This window comes from Mustela nigripes, chromosome 2 (genome assembly GCF_022355385.1).
Source record: "Mustela nigripes isolate SB6536 chromosome 2, MUSNIG.SB6536, whole genome shotgun sequence".
In the NCBI taxonomy this organism is placed as follows: domain Eukaryota; kingdom Metazoa; phylum Chordata; class Mammalia; order Carnivora; family Mustelidae; genus Mustela; species Mustela nigripes.
In genome coordinates, this window is record NC_081558.1 from 94815504 (window position 1) to 94840092 (window position 24589).

General features: G+C 37.3%; 1 protein-coding gene across 12 annotated transcripts in view; it reads right to left on the minus strand.

Annotated features, from left to right (window-relative positions):
* The window catches only part of CEP70 (centrosomal protein 70), a 126742-nt gene that overhangs the window by 63983 nt on the left and 38170 nt on the right, over nt 1-24589 (minus strand). For 4 of the 12 annotated variants that reach the window (XM_059391018.1, XM_059391013.1, XM_059391006.1 and 1 more), the window contains 5 exons: nt 15838-15928; nt 14094-14219; nt 12181-12271; nt 11513-11636; nt 10976-11156 (listed from right to left, as the gene is read on the minus strand). In XM_059391018.1, coding sequence (XP_059247001.1) covers nt 10976-11156; nt 11513-11636; nt 12181-12271; nt 14094-14108 — 411 coding nt within the window. In that variant the 5' untranslated portion in view covers nt 14109-14219; nt 15838-15928. Of the gene's footprint in view, nt 1-10975; nt 11157-11512; nt 11637-12180; nt 12272-14093; nt 14220-15837; nt 15929-17638; nt 17809-24589 lie in introns of all 12 variants that reach the window. The other 8 variants (XM_059391016.1, XM_059391014.1, XM_059391007.1 and 5 more) reach the window with 5 other exon arrangements.

Sequence of the window (24589 nt, forward strand, 5' to 3'; positions counted from 1 at the left end):
TAAGCCTCCATGTTGCATCACCACTTCCTCATATCAGGGAGATCATAGGATAGTTGTCTTTCTCCACTTGACTTATTTCGCTAAGCATGATATGCTCTAGTTCTATCCATGTTGTTGCAAATGGCAAGATTTCATTTCTTTTGATGGCTGCATAGTATTCCATGGTGTATATATACCACATCTTCTTTATCCATTCAGCTGTTGATGGACATCTAGGTTCTTTCCATAGTTTGGCTATTGTGGACATTGCTGCTATAAACATTCGGGTGCACGTGCCCCTTCGGATCACTACGTTTGTATCTTTAGGGTAAATACCCAGTAGTGCAATTGCTGGGTCATAGCGCAGTTCTATTTTCATATTTATTTATTTTTTTAAAGATTTTATTTATTTGACAGACAGAGATCATAAGTAGGCAGAGAGGCAGGCACAGAGAGAGGAGGAAGCAGGCTCCCTGTATAGCGGGGCCTGATCCCAGGACCCTGAGATCATGACCCGAGCCGAAGGCAGAGGCTTTAACCCACTGAGCCACCCAGGTGCCCCAAGAACTGTTTTTAAATGGGTGCAAGCTCCAAGAACATTAATAAGCCATGAACACAAAAAATACAATGTAAAATAGGAAAAATTAGTTTATAATTAATCACATGCATTCAAGTTTTTATAATAAGTAAAGGAACTCCCTAAAACTGATATAATTTCGTGTATAGGTTTAGATGAAAATAATAATCAAGAAGGGATTTTAAGAATGTTAAAAAGAAACAAGATTAGAAACAAACTAAGGGGGCGCCTGGGTGGCTCAGTGGGTTAAGCCGCTGCCTTCGGCTCAGGTCATGATCTCAGGGTCCTGGGATTGAGTCCCATGTCGGGCTCTCTGCTCAGTGGGGAGCCTGCTTCTCTCTCTCTCTGCCTGCCTCTCTGTCTACTTGTGATCTCTCTGTCAAATAAATAAATAAATAAATCTTTTAAAAAAATAAATAAACAAACTAAGGGTTTCAGAGGGGAGAGGGGTTGGGGAATGGGGAAGCCAGATGATGGGTATTAAGAAGGGACCATGTGATGATGAGCACTGGGTATTATATGCAACTAATTAATTGCTGAACAGTACATCAAAAACTAATGATGTACTATATGCTGGCTAATGGAACCTAATTAAAAAAAAAAGAAGTATAACATAAAAGAGAAGAAAAAAGAAATCTGATTTAAAATTCAGATTCTTTTTTATTTTTTTTTAAATTTTATTTATTTATTTGAGAGAGAGAGAGAGACAGCAAGAGAAGAAGAGAAGTAACACAAGCAGGGGGAGTGGGAGAAGGAAAAGGAGACTTCTGGCCAAGCAGGGAGCCCACTGCGGAGCTCAATCCCAGAACCCTGGGATCATGACCTGAGCCGAAGGCAGAGGCTTTAACCCACTGAGCCACCCAGGCGCCCCTAAAATTCAGATTCTTAAGTGATCAATAATTCGGATTTCAGATGGCTTGATCAACTTAGGCAATCATGTAATATGGAAGACAGTAAACTCAGAGTAACTCCCTAATGAGGATTTATTATTAAGAAATAATATATACCCCAAGATTTATAAGGAATAAATTATATATTATATTCTAAATATATATTTACATATAAATTTACATATAACTTTATATTCCTTATATTAATATAAGGAATATAAATCTTGGACACTCTCTGGTCTTCAATGAAATATCACTGGCCTGGTGTTTCCTTTATTCCCTAGCTTCAATCCTTCAATGTCCCTTGAAAGCTCATTATCAAGAGCACCATCGTTGTTGTTGTTGTTGTTGTTTTAAAGATTTTTATTTATTTATTTGACAGAGAGAGATCACAAGTAGGCAGAGAGGCAGGCAGAGAGAGAGGACAGGAAGCAGGCTCCCTGCCAAGCAGAGAGCCCAATGCGGGGCTCGATCCCAGGACCCCGGGATCATGACCTGAGCCAAAGGAGAGGTTTAACCCACTGAGCCACCCAGGCACCCCCATCATTGTTGTTATTGATACACTTTTTATTAAGTTCAGTGAGAAACCCCATCCCCATCTAATCTCCATATAACTAAGACATATTATACTAAGTTATACTCCATATAACTAAGACATATTTTTAGAAGAGAATGCCTTGTCTAAGCACATGTTCACCTGCCCATAGTGACAAGTTACTGAGACTTAGATAACCACAAGGGGGAAAGGGGACTCGGCTTCTGATATCATAACAATTCCCAGTAACCAGTGATCATCTGCCTCAGCCCCAACTTGGAAGCCAGGTATTTGCTGTATAGCCAAGTGATGTGGGTCCCTGTTACACCTGTAACTATACATTAGCCATAAAACCAGAATAATTTAGTTTTTCAAGGTTGAAGGAATAAAAGCAATATACAAGAATCAACTGTATCTCTCCTAAATTATTCTATGAAGCCAACATTACCCTGATACCAACCCAGACAACACAATACAAAAGAACCATAAAACAATATCCCTTATAAACTCTAACGCAGATAATCCCTAACAAAATACTAGCAAACCAAATCCAGCAGCATATTAAAAGGACTGTACACCAGGACCAAGTGAGATTTATTCTTGGAATGCAAGAATGACTCAACATATGAAAAACAGGGGTGCCTGGGTGGTTCAGATGGTTAAACATTTGCCTCTGGCTCAAGTCATGATTTCTAGGTCCTGGGATCAATCCTCATGTCGGGCTCCCAGCTCAGCTGGAGTCTGCTTCTCCCTCTCCTTCTCCCCCTGTTGATTCTCTCTTTCAAATGAATAAATAAAATCTTTTTTTAAAAAAACTAAGAAAAATCTGTGTAGTACACATTAACAAAATGAAGAAAAAGCACATGATCATCTCAATTGATACAGAAAAAGCATGTGACAATATCCAATACCTTTCATGAAAAAATGCTCAACAAACTAGGAATAAAAGGAAACAATCTAAACATAATAAAAGCCATTTACAAACACAGTGAACCTCATACTCAGTAGAGAAAGACTGAAAGCTTTTTCTCTAAGATCAGAAACAAGGTAAAGATGCTTGCACTTGCTATTCCACATAGTACTGAAGTCCTAGTCAGACTAATCAGCCAAGAAAAAGAACTAAAAAGCATCCATTTCGGAAGGAAGTAAAATTATGTTTGCAGATGATATGGTCTTATATGCAGAAAATCTAAAATGTCCACAAACAAAAAACAAAGCAAAATAAAAAACGAAAACAAAAAACATCAACCAAAAAAGTGTGAGAACTAATGAATGAATTCAGCAAAGTAGCAGTATATGAAGCCAACACAGAAAAATGAATTGCATTTCTATACACTAACAATGAACAATCCAAAAGGGAAATTAAGAAAACAATTCCAGGGATGCCTGGGTGGCTCAAGCAGTTAAATGTCCAACTCTTGATTTCAGCTCAGGTCATGACCTCAGGGTTATGGGATCAAACCCCATGTTGGGCTCCATGCTTAACAAAAGTCTGCTTGAGATTCTCTCTCTCCCTCAGCCCCTACCCCCTTCACTCTCTCTCTCTCTCAAAATAAGTAAATAAATATTTTTTTTAATTGCATTTACAAAGCATCAAAAAGAATAAAATAGAAATAAAACAAGAAGTCAAGAGACTTATACACTGAAAATTATAAAAGGCTGCTGAAGGAAAGTAAGTAAGTCACAAATGAATGGAAAGACTCTCTGTTCACAGGCAGGAAGACTTAATATTGTTAAGAGGTCAATATTACCCAAAGTGATCTACAGATTCAATGAGACTCCTACCAAAATCCTAATGACTTTTTTTTGCGGACACAGAAAAATCTGTCCTAAAAACAATCTTGAAAAGGAACAAAGTTAAAGCTCTCACACTTCTGATTTCAAAGCTTACGACAGAACTACAGTAATCAAAACAGTGTGATACTGAAATAGACAGATGTATATACTAATGGAGTAGAATAGAGAGCCCCAAAATAATCCTGTGGATATATGATCACACTATTTTCATCAAGGATACGAAGACCATTCAATAAGAAAAGAACAGGCTTTGTTCAACAAATAATGTTGGAAAACCGGGTATCTACATGCAAAAGAATTAAGGTGGACCCTTATCTAACACCATATTACAAAAAATTAATTTAAAATAGATCAAAGAGGGGCGCCTGGGTGGCTCAGCGGGTTAAGCCTCTGCCTTCAGCTCAGGTCATGATCCCAGGGTCCTGGGATCGAGCCCCACATCGGGCTCTCTGCTCCATGGGGAGCCTGCTTCCTCCTCTTTCTCTCTGCCTGCTTCTCTCCTTACTTGTGATTTCTGTCTGTCAAATAAATAAATAAAATCTTTAAAAAAATAAAATAAAATGGATCAAAGATCTAAATATATGAAATAAAACTTGAAAACTCTTAGAAGAAAGCAGAAGACAACAGCTTCAGGACACTGGATTTAGCAATCATTTCTTGGATAGGACAAAAAAAGCATAAGCAAGAGAAAAAAAAAATAGACAAACTGGACTTCATCCAAATTTAAAACATTTGTGCATTAAAGGACACAATCAACAGAGTAAAAGGACAACCCATGGTAAGAGAGAAACTATTTTCAAATAATATATATGATAAGGGGTCAATATCCAGAATAAAGAACTCTGAAACAAAATCCAATTGAAAAAATCCAATTGAAAAACAAGGAAAGGGGGGTGCCTGGGTGGCTCAGTGGGTTAAAGCCTCTGCCTTCGGCTCGAGTCATGATCTCAGGGTCCTGGGATCGAGCCCCACATCGGGCTCTCTGCTCAGCAGGGAGCCTGCTTCCTCCCTCTCTCTGCCTGCCTCTCTGCCTGCTTGTGATCTCTGTCTGTCAAATAAATAAATAAATAATTCTTTAAAAACAAACAAACAAGGAAAGGACTTGCATAGACATTTCTCTAAAGAACATACACAAATGACCAATAAGCACCTGAAAAGAATGCTCAACATCACTATCAGAAAGATGCAAATCAAAACCAGAATGAGGGGTGCCTGGGCAGCTCAGTGGGTTAAAGCCTCTGCCTCCGGTTCAGGTCATGATTCCAGGGTCCTGGGATTGGGCCCTGCATCTGGCTCTCAGCTCAGCAGGGAACCTGCTTCCTCCTCTCTCTTTGCCTGCCTCTCTGCTTACCTGTGATCTCCGTCTGTCAAATAAATAAATAAATAAATGAAATCTTCAAAAAAAAAAAAAAAAAAAAAAAACCACACCAGAATGAAATAACTCTTCACACCCATTAGGACTATTACTATTGAAAACACAACAAAATAAAAAATAACAAGTGTTGGTAAGGATGTGGAGAAACTGAAACTTTAGTACATTGCTAGTGGAAATGTCAAATGGTGCAGCAACTCCAGAGAATATACTGCAGTTCCTCAAAAAAAAAATTAAACATAAAATTACCATATGACCAACAAATTCCACTTCGGATATACCAAAAGAACTGAAACCAGGGACTTGAATAGCCATTTGTATACACATGTTCATAGCAGTTCTATTCACAATAGCCAAAGGTGAAAACAATCTAAGTGTCTATTGATGGATGAATGGATAAACGAGATGTGGCATATGTACACAAAATAATGTTATTTGGCTTTAAAAAGAAAGGAAATTCCAACACATGCTACAACATGGATAAATATTGAAGACATTTTGCTAAAATGAAATAAGTCAGTCACAGGAGGACAAATATTGTATGATTCCACTTATATGAGACAAGGTATCTACAATAGTCAAATAACAAGACAGAAAGTAGAATGGTAGTTGCCAAGAGTTGCAGAGAGCAAAGAATGAAGAGTTACTGTTTAAAGAGGATGGAGTTTCAGTTTGGGAAGATGAAAAAAGTTCTGTTGATGGATGGTAAGGACAGATGCACAACATGAATGCACTTAATGCCACTGAAGAGTATACTTTTAAATGGTAAAGTTTATGTTAAGTATAATTTACAATAGAAAAAGGGGGAAATTCAATTTCTCTGTATATACTAGCAATGAACAGTAAGAAATTAAACAAAATTAAAGTATCTGGCTTCAGGTGAAAGAGCGTGTGACTCTTGATCTAGGGGTCATGAGTTTGAACCCCACAGTGAGTGTAGCAATTAATTAAAAATAAAATCTTTGGGGCGCCTGAGTGGCTCAGTGGATTAAGCCACTGCCTTCAGCTCAGGTCATGATTTCGGGGTCCTGGGATCGAGCCCCGCATTGGGCTCTCTGCTCCATGGGGAGCCTGCTTCCCCCTCTCTCTCTGCCTGCCTCTCTGCCTACTTGTGATCTCTCTGTCAAATAAATAAATAAAATCTTAAAAAAAAAAATCTTTAGGGTGCCTGGGTGGCTCAGTCAGTTAAGTGTCTACCTTCAGCTCAGGTCATGACCCCAGGATCCAGGTTCCGAATCCTGCATCCGGCTCCCAGTTACTGGGGAGTCTGCTTCTCCCTCGACCCCTCCCCACTGCTCATGATCTCTGTCTCAAATAAAATCTTTTAAAAATTAACTAACTAAAATAAACTAAAAATCTTTAGAGGCACCTAAGTGGTTCTGTCAGTTAAGCATCTGCCTTCAGCTCAAGTCATGATCCCAAGGTCCTGGGATTAAGCCCCATTTGGGGTCCCTGCGGGGGAGTCTGCCTCTCCCTATCCCTCTGCCACTCCCCTTGCTTGTGCTCTCTCGCTCTCCCTCTCTCTCAAATAAATATTTGAAAAAAATCTTAAAAAATTAAATAGAAAGTACAATCATTTACAATACTATTAAAATACTGAATACTTAAGAGATAAATCTGTTAAAGCATGTGAAAGACCAGCATACTCCAAATTACAAAACACTACTAGGAGGAGGCACCTGGGTGGCTCAGTCTGTTAAGCATCTGATCTTGATCTCAGCCCAAGTCTTGATCTCAGGGTCCTAAGGTTAAACCTTGTGTAAGGCTTAAAACAACAACAATAAAACTAACAAACAAAAACCATTGCTGAGAGAAATTAAAGGCCTAAACAAATAGAAATATCATGCTCATGGATCACAACATTCAATATTGTTAAAATGCCATTCTCCCAAATGGGTCTATGTACTCAATAAAATCCCAGCAGGCTTTTTTTGTAGAAATCAACAAGCTAATTAGAAAATTCACACAGAAATGTAAAAGACCTAAAATAGCCAAAACAACATTGACAAAGAAAAATGTAAAAGACTTACAGTGCCTGCTTACAAGGTTAACAGTAATCAAAACAGTGTGGTACTTCCATAAAGACAGATACATTTATCAGTGAAACAGAACCGCGTACAGAAATAGACCCACACATACAAAAACTGATTTTCACCGAAAGTACAAAGCAATCTGGTAGAGAAAGGATACTCTTTTTAACAAATGGTGATAGGACAACTGGATACTGTGAGCTTGGGCTAGGCACCACATTTTTAGATACAAACCAAAACCATGATCTATTAAAAAAAACTGATAGACTGAACTTTATCAAATTTAAGAACTTAAGCTCCTTGAAGAATACTGAAAAACTGAAGACAAGTCACACGCAGTTTCTTAAAAAGTTAAATATATATTTATCATACATTCAGCAATTACAGCCTTAGGTATCTACTGAGGAGAAATGAAAGCATATGTTCACAGAAAGAGTAGAACACAGATGTTAATAAGTTTTATATGTAATAGTCAAAAACTGGAAACAACTCAAAAGTACACTAAGAGGTAAATATACTATGGTATATCAATACAATGGAATACTTACCAGTAATAAGACAGTATTAACCAACGATACATCCAGCAATATGAATGAATCTTGAAATAATTATGCTGAGTGAAAGAGGACTAGATACTGATTTTGACAGAGTAGGCAGTTAGCTAGATAAGAGCTGGAGGCAAGGATGGTGGTGAGCAATAGCTGCCCACCTCCCAGGGCTATCAGATCAAGAATAGCAGGCGCAGAGCATGTGTTCTCCTTTCCAGCCTGTGTCCTACAATAACCTACATCATCTTCCTTATATTTACACTGTGGTTTCGACTCCTCCCTTCCCATGGGGAAAGATGGCCATGACAGTTCTGGCCAGAACGTTGTGAGACCAAGAACTCCCCCTCTCTACCAGCAGGAGTCCCTTAGATGACTGGAAACAACCTCAGAGACCACTGTAGCGATGCAAACATAAAAAGAAAAGACACCCCTAACTCCAGTGTAGTCGCCATCTCTGGGCCTGCCCACTCACCCATCTTGAGAGTGTACTGCCCTTAATAAACTGCTTTGTACTTGATACTTTCCTCTTTTATTGGAGTGTGGATTCTCATATAAATCTTTCACGGGGAATTTAAGAACCAAGACCTCCATTCACACAATACAGAATCTCCCACCAGTAACAATAGCCTGTGCCAAATAAATTGTCCTTTTCCTTCCCGTATCTCTCTTTCCTCCCTACTTTCAGTACTTATGAGACAGTCATATATTCTGAATGTCTTGCTGACTTTAAAAAGTTTTAGGTCTATTTTTTCAATTGGCCCCAAGAAACATTGTCTTATGGTTTGGTGTATTATTTCAGAAAGCTAATCTGAATAGAATGCTAATAATACCAAAAGTCATTTATGACACATGGGACTACTTGATGGAAAAATACAAGTCCTCCCTTACCAATGAACCTTCAAGTATCAGTTCTTTGCAGTGCCTGTCACACTGGTAAATTCATACATCTTGTGTTTCAATAATTTAACTTTGTAATTATTTATATATCAACCTCCTTGAAGAGACAAATAGATATCTTCCTAGAAAAATAGCACTTGTATCCTCCACCTCAACTCCCTCTGTCAACCAAGGACCCAGCACCTTTACAGCTCCTGATGGCTGCCTTCTCATATCAATAAGTTGATGTGTTAAATGGTCTTGGATTTCCATATGCCCTCTATCTAAGAGAAAGGTCAAAATAAAATTCATATATAAATATTTCCAAAATATTTCCACCCTCCTTTAGATAGACTTTATAATTGTATAATGTTCCACTGATGAGGAAAACTACCTAACAAAGCCAACCTAAAAACACAGTATTTTAATGGTTGAGGATTTTGTTTACTGATAAGTAATAAAAACAGATTTGGCTGTCTTTTCTAGAGTTATGATCAACAGCAGCAGCTCTAGCACTGTGTACCCCAAGCTGGCAGCCTAAATGAGGGTAGAACAGCAACTGCCTCTGTCCTCATACCAGCACTCCCTGTGGTCTCTGACTGATTCTCTCTGACCCTGGGATGTGATATTACTCATCTGATCCTTTCAATGTTGCCAGCATAAACTGAACAGACATCTAGACCTGGCCTGATGACTACTGGTTCCTTTTAGGTAGCCTAACTCCCTGTGTGCTAGGTAAATACACTTTTGTGCCAACAAAACAGCTTTAAGGATTTGATGTTCATTAAGATATAATATTTTTAAGGATCTGTAATAACTCATACAACTAAACATTCGTTATCACTACAAAACATTTATTTTCTTCTAATTCTAACAAATTCCCATGTCGTAAAATAAGTTTTTTAAAATTAGAAAACAAAGCATTCAGTGTTACCATATTGATATTTATATAAAAAGAAAAGTAGCCAAACAACTTATAATTACAAAGGATATTCCATAAAAATGTTATGTAAATTTAATTCAATAACCCAAATATTTGAGCATTGACTATTGATAATAAAACAGGCTCTCTTAGCCTAAACAAGATAGACAAAAATATTTGCCTTCATGGAGCTTACATTCTAACAAGGGAGATACATAAACAAAACTAATAAATGATACAGTATGTTAGGATGTTGGATGATAGTAAGAACTATAGGTAAAATTTAAATCGGGGAAGGCACGATGATGTGTGGGGGATGGAACTGGTAATGGTAAGTAAAGTACTCAAGAAAGCAATCCCTGAGAGATGGTGACATCCAAGAAAGGAGAGAACAAGTCATGCAGTTAAGTAGGAAAAAGCATGCAGTGCAAAGGAAAAAGAAAGAACAAAATGTACAAAGGCCCTGAGATGAGAATTCTGTTCAAGGGAAATATTCAAGGATGAGCAAGAACATGAGGCAACTGGGTGGCTTAGTGGGTTAAGTGACAGACTCTTGATTTCAGCTCAGGTCATAATCTCAAGGTTGTGAGATTGAGCCCTGCATTGGGCTCCATGCCGAGCATGGAGCATGGAGCCTGCTTACGATTCACTCCCCGACCCCTCTCACAACTGCTCACACCCATGCACACATGCGCTCTCTCTTTAAAAAAAAAAAAAAGAGCAAGAATGTCAGTGTGACTGGAGTAGAATAAGCAAGGAGTAAACTAGATGAAATTTGAAGGTAACAGGAAGCCAAATCATGTAGGACGTTAGAGGCCATGGCAAGACTTTTTGATTTTTGTCTAAAGAGGAAGGAAAGACACTAGAGGTTTCTGAGCTACTATGTTTTCAGCTTAGCAAAAAAGGCAAGGATGGAAACAGGGAGACCAACACATAGGTAGGAGAGAAATGAAGGTGACCTGGACTGGAGTGAAGACTAAAAAAATAAGTTTGGGCAAGAAATTCAGGAACTCCATTTTACATGTAAAGTTCAGGATACCCATTAGACATTCAGTAGAAATATTAAATAGGTGCAAGTTATCAATCTGGAATTAGGGAAGATGCCTGGACTACAGATTAAAAATTATAAATGAATTTATGTTATGCATTAGACTGAATATCATCAAGAGAGTCAGAATATATAAGAAAGAGAAAAGTCTAAGGAGTACTGGGGAATCCCAGTACTAGCTGGATAGGAAGATAAGAACCAGCAAAGGAATTAAAGAATGACCAGTGGGGTTAGAGGAAAACCAGAAGAGAGGATATTCTGGAAACAAACAAAGAATTTTAAGAAGGCAACACTGATAGGTCAATAAGATAAAGACGACTGAATTAAGCAACATAGAAGTCACCTGTGACCTTAATAAGTTGCTTTAGTACTATCATCTATGAAAACACTTAAATCAATACCTGTAACGCTCTACACTCCTTTTGAAGGTCTTCTATTATATTCTGTTGCTGGCAAACCCTATTTAGGGATTCATCCTCCAGTTCATCAATTTTGGACTTCACACTCTCCATAATTTGTTCCAAGTCATTAGCTCGTTGTTCATGATCGGCTGCTCGGCTTTGTTCTAACTGAAGTTCATTTCTAATAACAGACACACAAATGCTTCCCTTAATAATAAAAATAAATCACATCAACAAACACACCCATCTAACAACATTGAATTTCTAAAATTTCTTTGCATTCTTAAAATTTCCATCATATAGCACAAAACAACAGGAGAAATATAGGGCACCATTACATATCTAACCTAAGCTATTACTATAAGATTTACCTAGTAAAAATATTTTTTAACTTAATATTTAATTAAAATAGAAAAATTTTTTAAATTTTTTAAAATTAAGATAAAAAAATCAAAAATTATTTTCAAGGCAATTATTCTAGAATGCATACTACTTATACAAAAGCAATTCAAAAGAGAATTCTTTCTATTTTCTTACTTAAGCTGCTGATTAGTTTCTATGAGTTCCTGGATCATGTTCTGTTGGCGTGTTGTTTCTTCCACCAATGTTTTCAAATTCTGCCTCATCCTTTGTGATGACTGTTTGTCAAAAACGATGAGATCTATATTTTTGGAATATAACACAGATGGTAAAAATAAAAGGCAAAAAATGTTTAAGATTTAAAAGCTTTAATGAAATCTTGCCATTTACAACATGGATGGAACTAGAGGGTATTAGGCTAAGCAAAGTAAGTCAATCAGAGAAAGACAATTCATATGACCTCTCTGATGTGAGGAATTTGAGAGGCAGGGCAGAGGTTCATAGGGGAAGGGAGGGAAAAATTAAACAAGATGGGACCAAGGAGGAAGACAAACCACTAGAGACTCTTAAACTCGGGAAACAAACTGAGGGTTACTGGGGAATGGAGGAGAGGGATAGGGTGGCTGGGTGATGGACACTAGGGAGGGTTTGTGCTATGGTGAGCACTGTGAATTGTGTCAGACTGATGAATCACAGACCTGTACCCCTGGGGCAAATACTACATTATATGTTAATTTAAAAAAAGAAAAGATAAAAAGTTTTAAAAGGAAAAAGAGATTTTTTACCATAATGAGAAAGAATAGGCTCTAGTGAGAATAGGAATATCAAGAATAGGATCTGGTTACCTTTAAGATCAGTTCCTTTGACTAGAGATAAAGGTGCTAAGCCATGCCTCATCAACAGCATATTTATACTTTCCCATTCTGCTTCTTCCCGCTGTAATTATAAGGAGCAAGAAAAGGATTAACTTTAACATGTAAAGAGAAGAAACACCCTCTTGAATATAATTTCATTGTTTTCAGAATAATGGAAAATTTTCCCCAAAGGTTTGTAATATGAATTTTTATGCACATATAATTATTAAAATTAAAACAAATTTCTAACAAAATTAGCAGTCCAAAAGAATGCAAATAAGCACAAATAATTATATTACAGAATTCCATACTCATACATACATACGGTCTTAATGGATAAATTAAATCAAAAACACCAATCAAAAACCAATCAGTGAACCAAACAGACCTTAGTTTTTCTTTTTTTAACTGAATCACACCAAGCCCTACTCAAAAGAAATAGCTGCAGGGTCCCTGGGTGGCTCAGTCAGTTAAGCATCCGACTTCAGGTCAGGTCATGATCTCAGAATCATGGGATAGAACTCCACACAGAGCTTCTCCCTTTCCTTCTAACCCTATTCCTGTTCCTGTGTGTACTCTCATTTTCTCTCTGAAATAAGTAAGATCTTAAAAAAAGTTTGACCAAGGTTTAAAAAAAGAAAGAGAGAAAGAAACACCTGCATATTAGGTCATGTTAACTGAACAGTCAATAAATGCAAGTCACTCAAAAACAAGTATCACTTAATGAGCAGGGTCACAAAAAAAAAAAAAAAAAAAAAAAAAAAATCAAAACATCTGAATGGTCAAAACCAATGATGCAGACAAGGTCCAACTATAAAAAGGAGTCTGTCCATCTAGGTAACTGATTCTAATAGAATCCCTCTGAGAGACTCTCCCAAGTTTGCATCTCTGATTCTAAATAAGTACTTATACCATAAACCTGAGAGGGGAATCCTAACTCTCTAGATTAATAAATAAATAAATAAAATTAAATCCATGATAATAGTTTATAAGTCGTTTAATGATCAATTTGAAATCACTGTGTGAAGTAACTTACTTTTTAAGTTATTAAAGTATATTTGAAAAGGTAATTTGAGTGAATTTTCAATCAAAGTGCTTGAAAAATAAAATTTACACAATAGTTTTCACTAGTGATCTATAGTATTAAATACTGTAATACCTTTAAGATTAATAATTTAGGTAACAGACAAAGTATATATAAAAGTGTTACAAAGTACATATAAAAGTATTACTCTCCACATCCAAATGCCCCTAAACATCAAAGAATCTCTCAAGACAAGAAAGAAACAAATTACCCTCATCACAGCACTATTACTAACAGCGCCTAATCTTTCCTTTTGACTGCTGAGTTTCTTCACCTTCTTTATCCTTTCCACACTTCTCCTCCCTCCTACACTCTTTGCCCTTACTTATGTTGTAGGTCTTCTGGTCACAAAGATTCATGACTCAGAATTAAAATTATTGAAGATAACTGGTTTTGGAGCCAAATGTGTGGACATCTCAATGTTAGTCTATTATGACTCATAAAAACCAAGTACTCTGTAAATAATGCTACATATTCTGAATGATCAAATGACATAAATGTATATTGTTCTCTAATAACTCTCTTAAGAATAATGTAACTGTTTGAAAATTCTGAAAAGCCAATAACGGTCTTTTCTAAAGTATGTGTTACAGAACACTAATTAAATGTTCATGAGACTAATGTTAAATAAACAGGAAATACTGTATGCTAAAACCTATTTGTGAAGTCTGAGAATGATGAAATCATTAGATAATCTTTAACCCAAGATTTCCCAAAAATTATTTTACTAAAGAATCCTTTAAGATTTTTCATATACGTAGATATAATATTCTTTGACACATACTTCAAGAAACACTGGCTTCAAATATTTTACATTTACCTGTTTTTCCATCATGAGTGTGTTTGATGATTTACTGGACTCCTAGGCTTTAGGGGCTGCTGGAGATAATAGTATCTTTTGTAAAATTGGAAGAAGTAGTTTGGCAAGAAAAAATATTCACGTTGCCTAAATGAAAAAAGAAAAAGTGCAATAGGTGTTAAGGGAAATTATATTTAAAGGAACCTGTAACTAGGGGCACCTGGGTGGCTCAGTTGTTAAAAGAACCTATTAGCTATTCGGCAATTTAAGCCATTCTTGTGTCTCCTGTGCCAAAATTTGTATGACTTCTTAGCTGATTTTAAGAATGATTAGAATAAACTCTATCTTAGTTCTCCTCTACAAATAAAACATTATGGGTTTTACACACACACACACACACACAAAGAGAGAGAGAGAGAGAGAGAACTATTTGTTTGACTGGATAATGATCTTCTCAGGATTAGTAAGAAAAGTAGGCGGCCTCCTGGCTGCCAGGTCAGTGTTTGCTCCAAAGCATCCTTCTCCTTCTTATGCTTCAGATAGCAAAATCCAACTAAACAATTTACTATTCACCCTTAAGTCTGGCCTACGGGATGTAGTCTTTCCACTTTATTTTCAGAAAAACCTAATAACATGTTACAAAGTCTCAAATTTTGCCACTTTTGTACTTGATATCATACTATCTCTCCTTTAAGCTTTGGTCTCTTTCAACAACTCAGTCACACACAATGTTAAACCCTCCTGCTTTTACAACTCTTTCAGCTAGTTTTAACTTTTCATTAGAGAAATTTTCAGAAATACACAAAAATAGAGAAAGAATATAATAAACCCATGAATACAGCTCCAACATTCTTTCATTCTTATTTCTTCTTCATTTCTAATGTATACTGTATATTTTATGCTAACTTCTCTTTATAATAATTTCTAATGTATACTGTATAATTTCAAATACAAATTCTTTTTCAACACAGTTTTAATACCATTATCACATCAAATAAAACCAATAATTTCTTACTACCACTTATTACCTAGCCCAAGTTCTATTCCCCACCAAATGTTCTAAAAATGTCTTTTTATTTTTTTTCCAAATCAGGATCCAGAAGTCCACATGTGGCACTCTAAAATTTCTTCTAATCTATAGCAGTGCCACTCCCTCTTTTTTGGTTGAAAAAATAGGTCATCAGTCTCGCAAAACTCCCCTTATTTCATATTTGGCTTACTGTATCCTTGTCTTTTAACCTATTTCTCCATCCCCTATATTTCTTGTAAACTGGTTACATCTAGAGGCTTTATTAGATTCAGATTCAGTATTTTCTGGCAAAAATACTTCAGAGGTGGTGCTGTGTTCATTTTATTTTAACACCATCAAAAGTCAGCCATAATTTTAAAGATTTTTTGTTTTGTTTAGTTTTGTTAGAGAGAGAGGTAGGCAGAGAGAGAAGCAGGCTCTTTGCTGAGCCAGGAGCCTGTTGTGGGACTCAATCCAAGGATCCTGGGATGCTGACCTTAGACAAAGGCAGACGCTTAACCAACTGAGCCACCCAGGTGTCCCAAGAGTCAGCCAGAATTTTAAAGTGGGAAGAATACATCCTTGTAGACCAGACATAATGGTGGTTGATATCCCCAAAGAGTGTGGAGCCACATAATCTGACAATCTCCCTAACTACCACAATGGACCTCTTTCAAATCATCAAAATGTCGTCTTTCCAGATTCAAGGCCTGGCCACTCTTATCCTATTCTTCACTTAGTTAACTCATACTTGACCTTAAGATCCTGACTCAGATTTCTTTCTTCGGGAAAAACTTCCCTAATCCCATGACCAGATCAGGTCCTCGTGTTATATGTTCTTGTAGCACTATAAAGAATAAAGTATAGAGGTTTAGCATTCGGTGTCAGATGGCCAGAGTGACTAACAGCTTAACTATGTAACTAGATGACATTGACAAACTCATTAACCTCTTTGAGCATTGATTTTTTCATCTGTAAAGAAGGAACACAGTAATGCTTATATCTCATAGGTTAAATTAAGTCATACAACATATAGAAAGTCCTTAGAGTGAGATACCTGGCATATAGAAACTTATAGATAAGTGGCAGTTGCTATATAAAAAGTATGCTAAACAAAATGGATCTTAATCATACAATCATATATTAGCTTAGATGTTTTCTACAAATTAATCAGACAATCACCTCATACATCTGTTTTACATAAACATGTCTAGGTAAGACTAAATTCTATGAAATGGTAATGGTGGAGTAAGCAGCTCTGTCTCCAAAGGCAACTAAGAAAGCTGAATAAAGTACATTAAATTCAGGGAGCTTGGTTGCTCACGCAGTAGTGCACGCAGCTCTTTATCTCAGGGTCATGAGTTAGAGCCCCCTCTTGGGGGCAGAGGTTACTTTCAAAAACAAACAAAAAACATTAAACTATTTTTCTTACAAGCATTAAAGAACTAACACAATACTAAGGAAGTACCGGGCAAAAAAATCAAGGAGATAGGAACCCATTATTTCCCTAAAGGCATTTGGCAATCCAAAGAAAGAGCTATGAAAATCCCATCCCCCAAACATTTAAAATTGTTAACTGTAAAGACTACAATGTTCAGGATAAGAGTTAACTAGAAGCAAACTGTCCATACCATGAACTGAAACTGGTTCCTCTCCTGAGTCATTTCAGTATCTCAAGAAGATACCAAATTAAAAACTATTTCAGGAGCGCCTGGGTGGCTCAGTGGGTTAAGCCTCTGCCTTCGGCTCAGGTCATGATCTGAGAGTCCTGGGATCGAGCCCCACATCAGGCTCTCTGCTCAGCAGGGAGCCTGCTTCCCTCTCTCTGCCTGCCTCTCTGCCTACTTGTGATCTCTCTATCAAATAAATAAATAAAATCTTAAAAAAAAAATGCTTTCATGGGGCACCTGGTACCTCATTTGGTTAGCATCTGCCTTCAGCTCAGGTTGTGACCTCAGGGTCCTGGGATCAAACCCCACTTTGGGCTCCCTGCTCAATAGGAAGTCTGCTTCTCCCTCTCTCTGCCCCCCCACTCCTGCTCATGCTTGCTCTCTAAAACATAAAATTTTTTTTAAGTTTTTTTTTAATTCTTTACTTTTTATAAACATATATTTTTATCCCCAGGGATACAGGTCTGTGAATCGCCAGGTTTACACACTTCACAGCACTCACCAAAACACATACCCTCCCCAATGTCCATAACCAAACATAAAATCTTTTTTAAAAAAGTTTTTAAAGAAAAATAGTGCTTCCATGTACCTGGCAGAAGCAAATGAAATCTTCTCTGGAAAAGGGCCTTAAAATATCCCCACCAGAAAATGTTTCAAATACAACATCCAGCAAATAGTCAAAGATAACCAAGGCATACAGGAAATAAGACATAAAGAGACAGAAACAACAGTCAAAAGAAACCAACTAAGAAAGAAGGACTTCTGATACTGCAGTTATTAGGCAGAGACAATAAAACAATTATGCTGACAATGTTCCAAGAAATAAAAATCAAAGCTTGAAACTTTACTAGAGAACTGTAAACTGAAAAAGAAACAGAACAGGGCACCTGGGTGGCTCAGCTGGTTAAGAGACTGCCTTCAGCTCAGGTCATGATCCCGAAGTCCCAGGACCAACTCCCACATCAGGCTCACAGCTCTGCAGGGGAGTCTGTTTCTCCCTCTGACCTTCTCCCCTCTCATGCTCTCTCTCTCTTTCGAATAAAGAAGTAAATAAAATCTTAAAAAAGAAAAGAAAAGAAACAAAAAGATTTGAAAAAGAATAAAAATTTAGAACAAAAATTACAATAGCTGAAAGTAAGATCTCAAATCACAGGCTTAAAGTAGATAAGAAAGCAGAAGAGAAAATTAAACAAATAAATGAAAGGAACGTAGAACAGACTCCATCTTTTTAGTTCTCTATGCTACATTCAGGAAAACACAGCAGACATTCTACTTCAAATGGAGAGGATACATAAATAATTGCCATCCAAGAAATAGAGAAAAAATGAAGAAGCAGGATTTGAAGATATAATGGCAAAGAAATTTTGAGAGCCAGTGAAAGACATAAATCCACCAATTATAGAAGCCCAGCAAACTGCAAACAAAACAGAGAAAAAAAAAATCACACCTAGGCACATAATATTAAAGTACAGAAAAACAAAGACAGAAAAGCTCAAAAGGAATTACAGAAAAAAAAATCATCTTCAAGGAGTGACAACTGAAATGTCAGCTAAATTCTTAGCAGTAGTAATGCAAACTAATAGTGAACTAATATATTCGATGTGCTGAAAGAAAATAATTGCCAATCTAAAATTCTAAATCTAGTGAAAATATCCACTAATAATGAGGACATAGGACATTTTCAAGCAAACAAAACAAATCTGACAGAACTAGTCTATAAAAAATTCTAAAGGAGATGCTTCATGCAAAAGATTGCTTGATTAAAAAGACAAAAATGCAGAAAGGAATAAAGAGCAAAGAAATGAATACTGCAAAGAAACACTGACTACATAAAATAAGCTCTTATGAAGATTTAAAAATATACCTAAGGGGCACCTGGGTGGCTCAGTCAGTTAAGCATCTGTCTTCAGCTCGGGTCATGATCCTCGGGTCAGATCCTAGGATTCTGGGATTGAGTCCCACATCAGACTCCCTACGTGACAGGGAGTCTGCTTCTCTCTCTCCCTCGGCCCCTCCTCCCTCTTGTGCTCCCTCCTCTCTCTCTCACCCTCTCTCAAATAAATAAAAACCTTTAAAAAATAAATAAAAGTAAAACATAGCTAAAATGAACAATAATAAAATGTATTAGCTGGGAGTAGGGCAAATAGAATACCAATGTTCCAATTTTGTTTATAATTCAGGAGGAAGATAAAGGCATCTTTTAATATCAGTATTTTGCAAATTAAGGATGCTTAAGAATTTCTGAAACAGCCACTGAAGAACAGAACTCGAATGTATAATACAAAGGGGGGAAAAAAAAGGAACCATGAGGATGAATGAAAATAAATCTAAAGGGAAGAAACAGAGAACAAATGGAACAAAAATACAGATTTAAACTCACATCTGTAATCATATTAAATGTAAATAGATTAAATGCTCCAGTTAAAAGAGAAAGACTATCAAGCTGGATTAAAAAAAAAAAGTCAAACTATATGATTTTGAAGGAAAAAAGACAACTAAAATATTTAAAAGCCATATACAATATGAACATACAAAATGGTAAAGATAAAGAATAAAGAAAGGATTGATGACATGGTAATAGCAAAGTTTTTTAAATCTCTGAATCCCTGTATTAAAACAAAACAACTAGGTATCAAAGAAAAAACCCCCAAAACAGTTTTTGTATCAAAACATAGTGACATAAATTGTCCCCCACAAACATTAAAATAGAAGTGGGTGGACACAAATCACTAAGGCTGCAAGAACTACAAGGTGTCAGCATCTGTGTAAGAAAACAAGAAAAAGCAACAGGCAGTATTTAACAGTCATAAAAACAGGAGGATTCCCAAATCATTAGTATTCACTAATATTCACTATTGCACTAATATGAAAACAGGTGAATCTGGAAGGGGTTTTACACTTGTGCCATAAGGACTATAGTTGTTAGAGTCCTATGAACACTCAAAATTGACATGTAAGAACTCCATGACAGGGCCCACAGTTAGAAGACACTTCTGAGAATGGAACCAAAATTGAGCAAGACAGGAACAAGAGAGAGGAAGGGGAAAATTGAGACCAAAGTGGGTTGGGTAACAGACCCAAGAAATCTCAGAAAACAAACTGCCATATTTTTTAACACTACACAGAAGCAGCAGAAGAGGGAAGTCTGAGAAATCAGAATGGCTTTCCTGAATTCTGTCCCACTGTAAAAGTCCAAGAAGAGAGAATTCTGGGAAGACTACAGAGTAAAGAGTACCAGGAATTTGTCTCTGCACCTAGACACCAATTGCACTGGCAGAATCTATCTCAAGTAAGTATTTTAGAACTCTGTGGAGTCTACTGAGGTTTGCAAATTCCAGGGAAAACTAGAATGACAATTTGTGGTTAATTACAATTTTAGCTCTGAGCACAGTAAGATCCATTCCCCACCCCCATTCCCAAAACTGGCAGCTGTTCACAGCATACCAGGAGCAGCTTGCCCCCAGGTCATGTAGGGTAAACAAGAAGAACCCTTTGCTCCAAATATCAGGGTTCTGTGATCTGATCAGTGATTATTACTTCTAACTTCAGAGAAGAAAAGAAGCTAAGTGACTTCCAGGAAATTTAAAGGGCCATTGTCCTTTTCTTTTCCTCTTCATTGTTCTGTCTTCACCCTTTTTGGGAGTCAGACACTGAAGACTACACATTTAAAGGCAAAGGCACATTTGGGAAACTATAATGTCAGGGCACATGCTAAGGGAAGGGTACAGGCTGAAAAAAACCTGAGAAAACCTTAAGTTTACACCTCAGGTTGATCCTTGGCACAGATACAGACTACAACAATCAAAAAACAAAAACAAAATCCAGCAAACACTGGTGAAGGAGAAGAATCTGATTTTCAGAAATTACCACATTATTAAATTCAAATGTCCAGTTTCCAACAAAAAAGTAACAAACATGAAAAGCATCAGGAAATTATGGCCCATTTAAAGGAAAAAAAAATTAACAGAAACTATCCATGGGGAAGAAAGGGTGGGGGGGGAGACTTGATGGCAGATCTACTAGACAAAGACTTTAAAACAACCATCTTAAAAAAACTAAAGGAAGATGTGAAAACAAACAATATATGAACAAAATGGAAATCTCAATAAAGATAAGAAAAACCTAAAAAAAAATAAAAAAGAAGGGCACCTAGCCAGCTCAGTCAGTTGAGCATCCAATTCTCGGTTTTGCCTCGTGATCTCATGGGCCATGGGACTGAGCCCTGTGTCAAGCTCCCCACTCAGTGGAGTGTCTGTTTAAAAGATTCTCTTCCTCTGCCCCTCCCCCCACTCTTAAACTCTCTCTCTCTAAAATAAATAAATAAAAGTCTTTTTCAAAAAATAAGGGAAGGAAAGGAAAAATAAAGTAAGATAAAAACAGAGAGGGAGGAAAACCATAGGAGATTCTTAACTATAGGAAGCAAACTGAGCGTTCCTGGATGGGAGGTGGGTAGGGGGATGGAGTAACTGGGTGATGCCCATGAAGGAGGGCACTTGATGTAATGAGCACAACTTGATGCAACGTAACTGATGAATCATTAAATTCTCCCCTAAAACTAGTAACACACTGTATGTTAACTAAGTTGAATTTAAATTTTAAAAAAATTTTTAAAGGAAAATATTGTTTTAAAGGAAAAGAGGAGCACCTGGGTGGCTCAGTGGTTTGAAGCCTCTGCCTTCAGCTCAGGTCATGATCCCAAGGTCCTGGGATCGAGCCCCGCATCGGGCTCTCTGCTCAGAAGGAAGTCTGCTTCTCCCCCTCAACCTCTTCCTACCTCTCTGCCTACTTATAATCTCTGTCTGTCAAATAAACAAAATCTTAAAAAAAAAAAAAAAAAGAATTATTGGTTTATGTTTTGGGACACACATGTATAAACATATAATCATGTGACAAAAACTGAAAGAGGTGGGGTTGTAACTATATAAAGAACAGAGTTTTTGCATGCTATTGAAAAACAATAACATGCAAAGTGGGTTAAAGCCTCTGCCTTCCGCTCAGGTCATGATCTCAGGGTCCTGAGATCGAGTCCTGCATTGGGTTCTCTGCTCAGCAGAGAGCCTGCTTCCTTCTTTCTCTCTCTCTAAGCCTGCCTCTCTGCCTACTTGTGATCTCTGTCAAATAAATAAAATCTTTTAAAAAAATGTATACACTTGGGCGCCTGGGTGGCTCAGTGGGTTAAACCGCTGCCTTCGGCTCAGGTCATGATCTCAGGGTCCTGGGATCGAATCCCACATCAGACTCTCTGCTTAGCAGGGAGTCTGCTTCCCTCTCCTTCTCTCTCTCTGCCTGCCTTTCTAACTACTTGTGATCTCTGTCAAATAAATAAATAAATAAAACCTTTAAAAAAAATGTATACACTTAATAACACGATCAAGGCACATTCGGCAAAAATTGACAGAACTGAAGGAAGAAACATTCTATAATAATAGTTTAAATAGACTTTAATACCAATAACAGAACTCTCAATAACAGAACACTAGGCATTGGAGCACTGGGTGGCTCAGTGGGTTAAAGCCTCAGCCTTCGGCTCGGGTCGTGGTCCTGGGGTCCTGGGATGGAGCCCTGCATCAGGCTCTCTGCTCATGTTATTCTCTCTGCCTGCCTCTCTGCCTATTTGTGATCTCTGTCAAATAAATAAATAAAATCTAAAAAAAAAAAAAAAAAAAAAAAAAAACAGAACACCAGGCAGAAGATAAGTAATGAAACAGGAATTAAACATAATAAACCAGAGCGAAGAGATTTATAAAGGACACTATACTCAACAAAAACACAATACATCACCTGCTCAAGTATACATGAGACTTCTTCCAGGACAGACTATATGGTAGGCCACAAATTAAGTCACAACAGATTTTAAAAGGTAGATCATAGAAAGTACATTCTCAGACCACAACGGGATAAAGTTAGAAATCAACAACAGAAAGAAAATGGAAAACTCAGAAATTTGCGATAATTAAGCAATATACTCAACCAAACAATAGATCAAAGAAGAAATCACAAGATAAATTAGAAAATACTTAGAGGGGAACCTGGGTGGCTCAGTCAGTTAAGTGTCTGTTTTTGGCTTAGGTCATGATCTAAGGGTCCTGGGACAGAGCCCCAAGTTGGGCTCTCTGCTCAGTGAAGAGTTTGCTTCTCCCTCTACCGCCACACCCTGCTGATGCTTGCACTCTCTCTCTCAAATAAAGAAGATTTTTTAAAAAAACAAAAGATATGGGATGCCTGGGTGGCTCAGTGGGTTAAGCCTCTGCCTTTGGCTTGGGTCCTGGGATCAAGCCCCGCATCAGGCTCTCTGCTCAGCAAGGAGCCTGCTTTCTCTACTCTGTGCCTGCCTCTCTGCCTACTTGTGATCTCTGTCTGTCAAATAAATAAAATCTTTAAACAAAAAAAAACAAAGATGAAAGAAAGAAAAAAATACTTAAAGATGAAGAAAAACAAAAATAGGGGCATCTGGCTGGCTCAGTCAGATCAGACTCTTGATCTCTCATGGTCATGAGTTTGAGCCCCACCTTGTGTGTAGAGATTACTTAAATAAAACTTAAAAACAAAAACAAAATAAAAAATACAAATACCAAACCTATGGGACTCAGTAAAAGCAGTGATGGGGGAAATTTGTAGCTATAAACATTTACATTAATAACTGAGGCTCTTACTGCTAGGATAAATGAGGCAGAAGAGAGAATTAGTGATACAGAAGACCAAATGATAGAAAGTAAAGAAAGCTGAGAAAAGAGAGATAAATAATTACTGGATCATGAGGGGGAGAATTCAAGAGGTAAGTGATACCATAAGACAAAACAATATTAGAATAATTGGGATGGGGCACCAGTTGTTAAGCATCTACCTTTGGTTCAGGTCATGATCCCAGGGTCCTGGGATTGAGCCCCACATCGGGCTCCCTGCTTTTCCCTCTCCCACTCCCCCTGCTTGTGCTTCCTCTCTCACTGTCTCACTGTCCAATAAATAAATAAATAAAATCTTATAAAAACAATAATTAGGATCCCAAAAGAAGAAGAAAGAGTAAGATAAAGCTTTCATCATCAAGACAGTATGGTGTTGGCACAAAAACAGACACATTGATCAATGGAACAGAACAGAGAGCCCAGAAATGGACCCTCAACGCTATGGTCAACTAATCTTTGACAAAGCAGCAAAGAATGTCCAATGGAAAAAAGACATTCTCTGCAACAAATGGTGTTGGGAAAATTGGACAGTCACATGCAGAAGAATGAAACTGGACCATTTCCTTACAGCACACACGAAAATAGACTCAAAATGGATGAAAAACTTCAATGTGAGACTGGAATACATCAAAATCCTTGAGGAGAACACAGGCAGCAACCTCTTCGACATCAGCTGCAGCAACTTCTTCCTAGAAACATCGCCAAAGGCAAGGGAAGCCAGGGCAGAAATGAACTACTGGGAATTCATCAAGATAAAAAAGCTTTTGCACAGTAAAGGAAACAGTCAACAAAACCAAAAGACAACCAACAGAATAGGAGAAGATATTTGTTAATGACATATCAGATAAATGGCTAGTATCCAAAATCTATAAAGAACTTATCAAACTCAACACCCAAAGAACAAGTTATCCAATCAAGAAATGGGCAGAAGACATGAACAGACATTTCTCCAAAGAAGGCATCCAGATGGCCAACAGACACAGGAAAAAGTGCTCAGCCTCCCTCGGCATCAGGGAAATACAAATCAAAACCACAATGAGATACCACCGGAGAAGGGGGAACGCTCCTACACTGTAGGTGAGAATGCAAGCTGGTGCAGCCACTCTGAAAAACAGTATGGAGGTTCCTCAAAAAGTTGAAAATAGAGCTACCCTT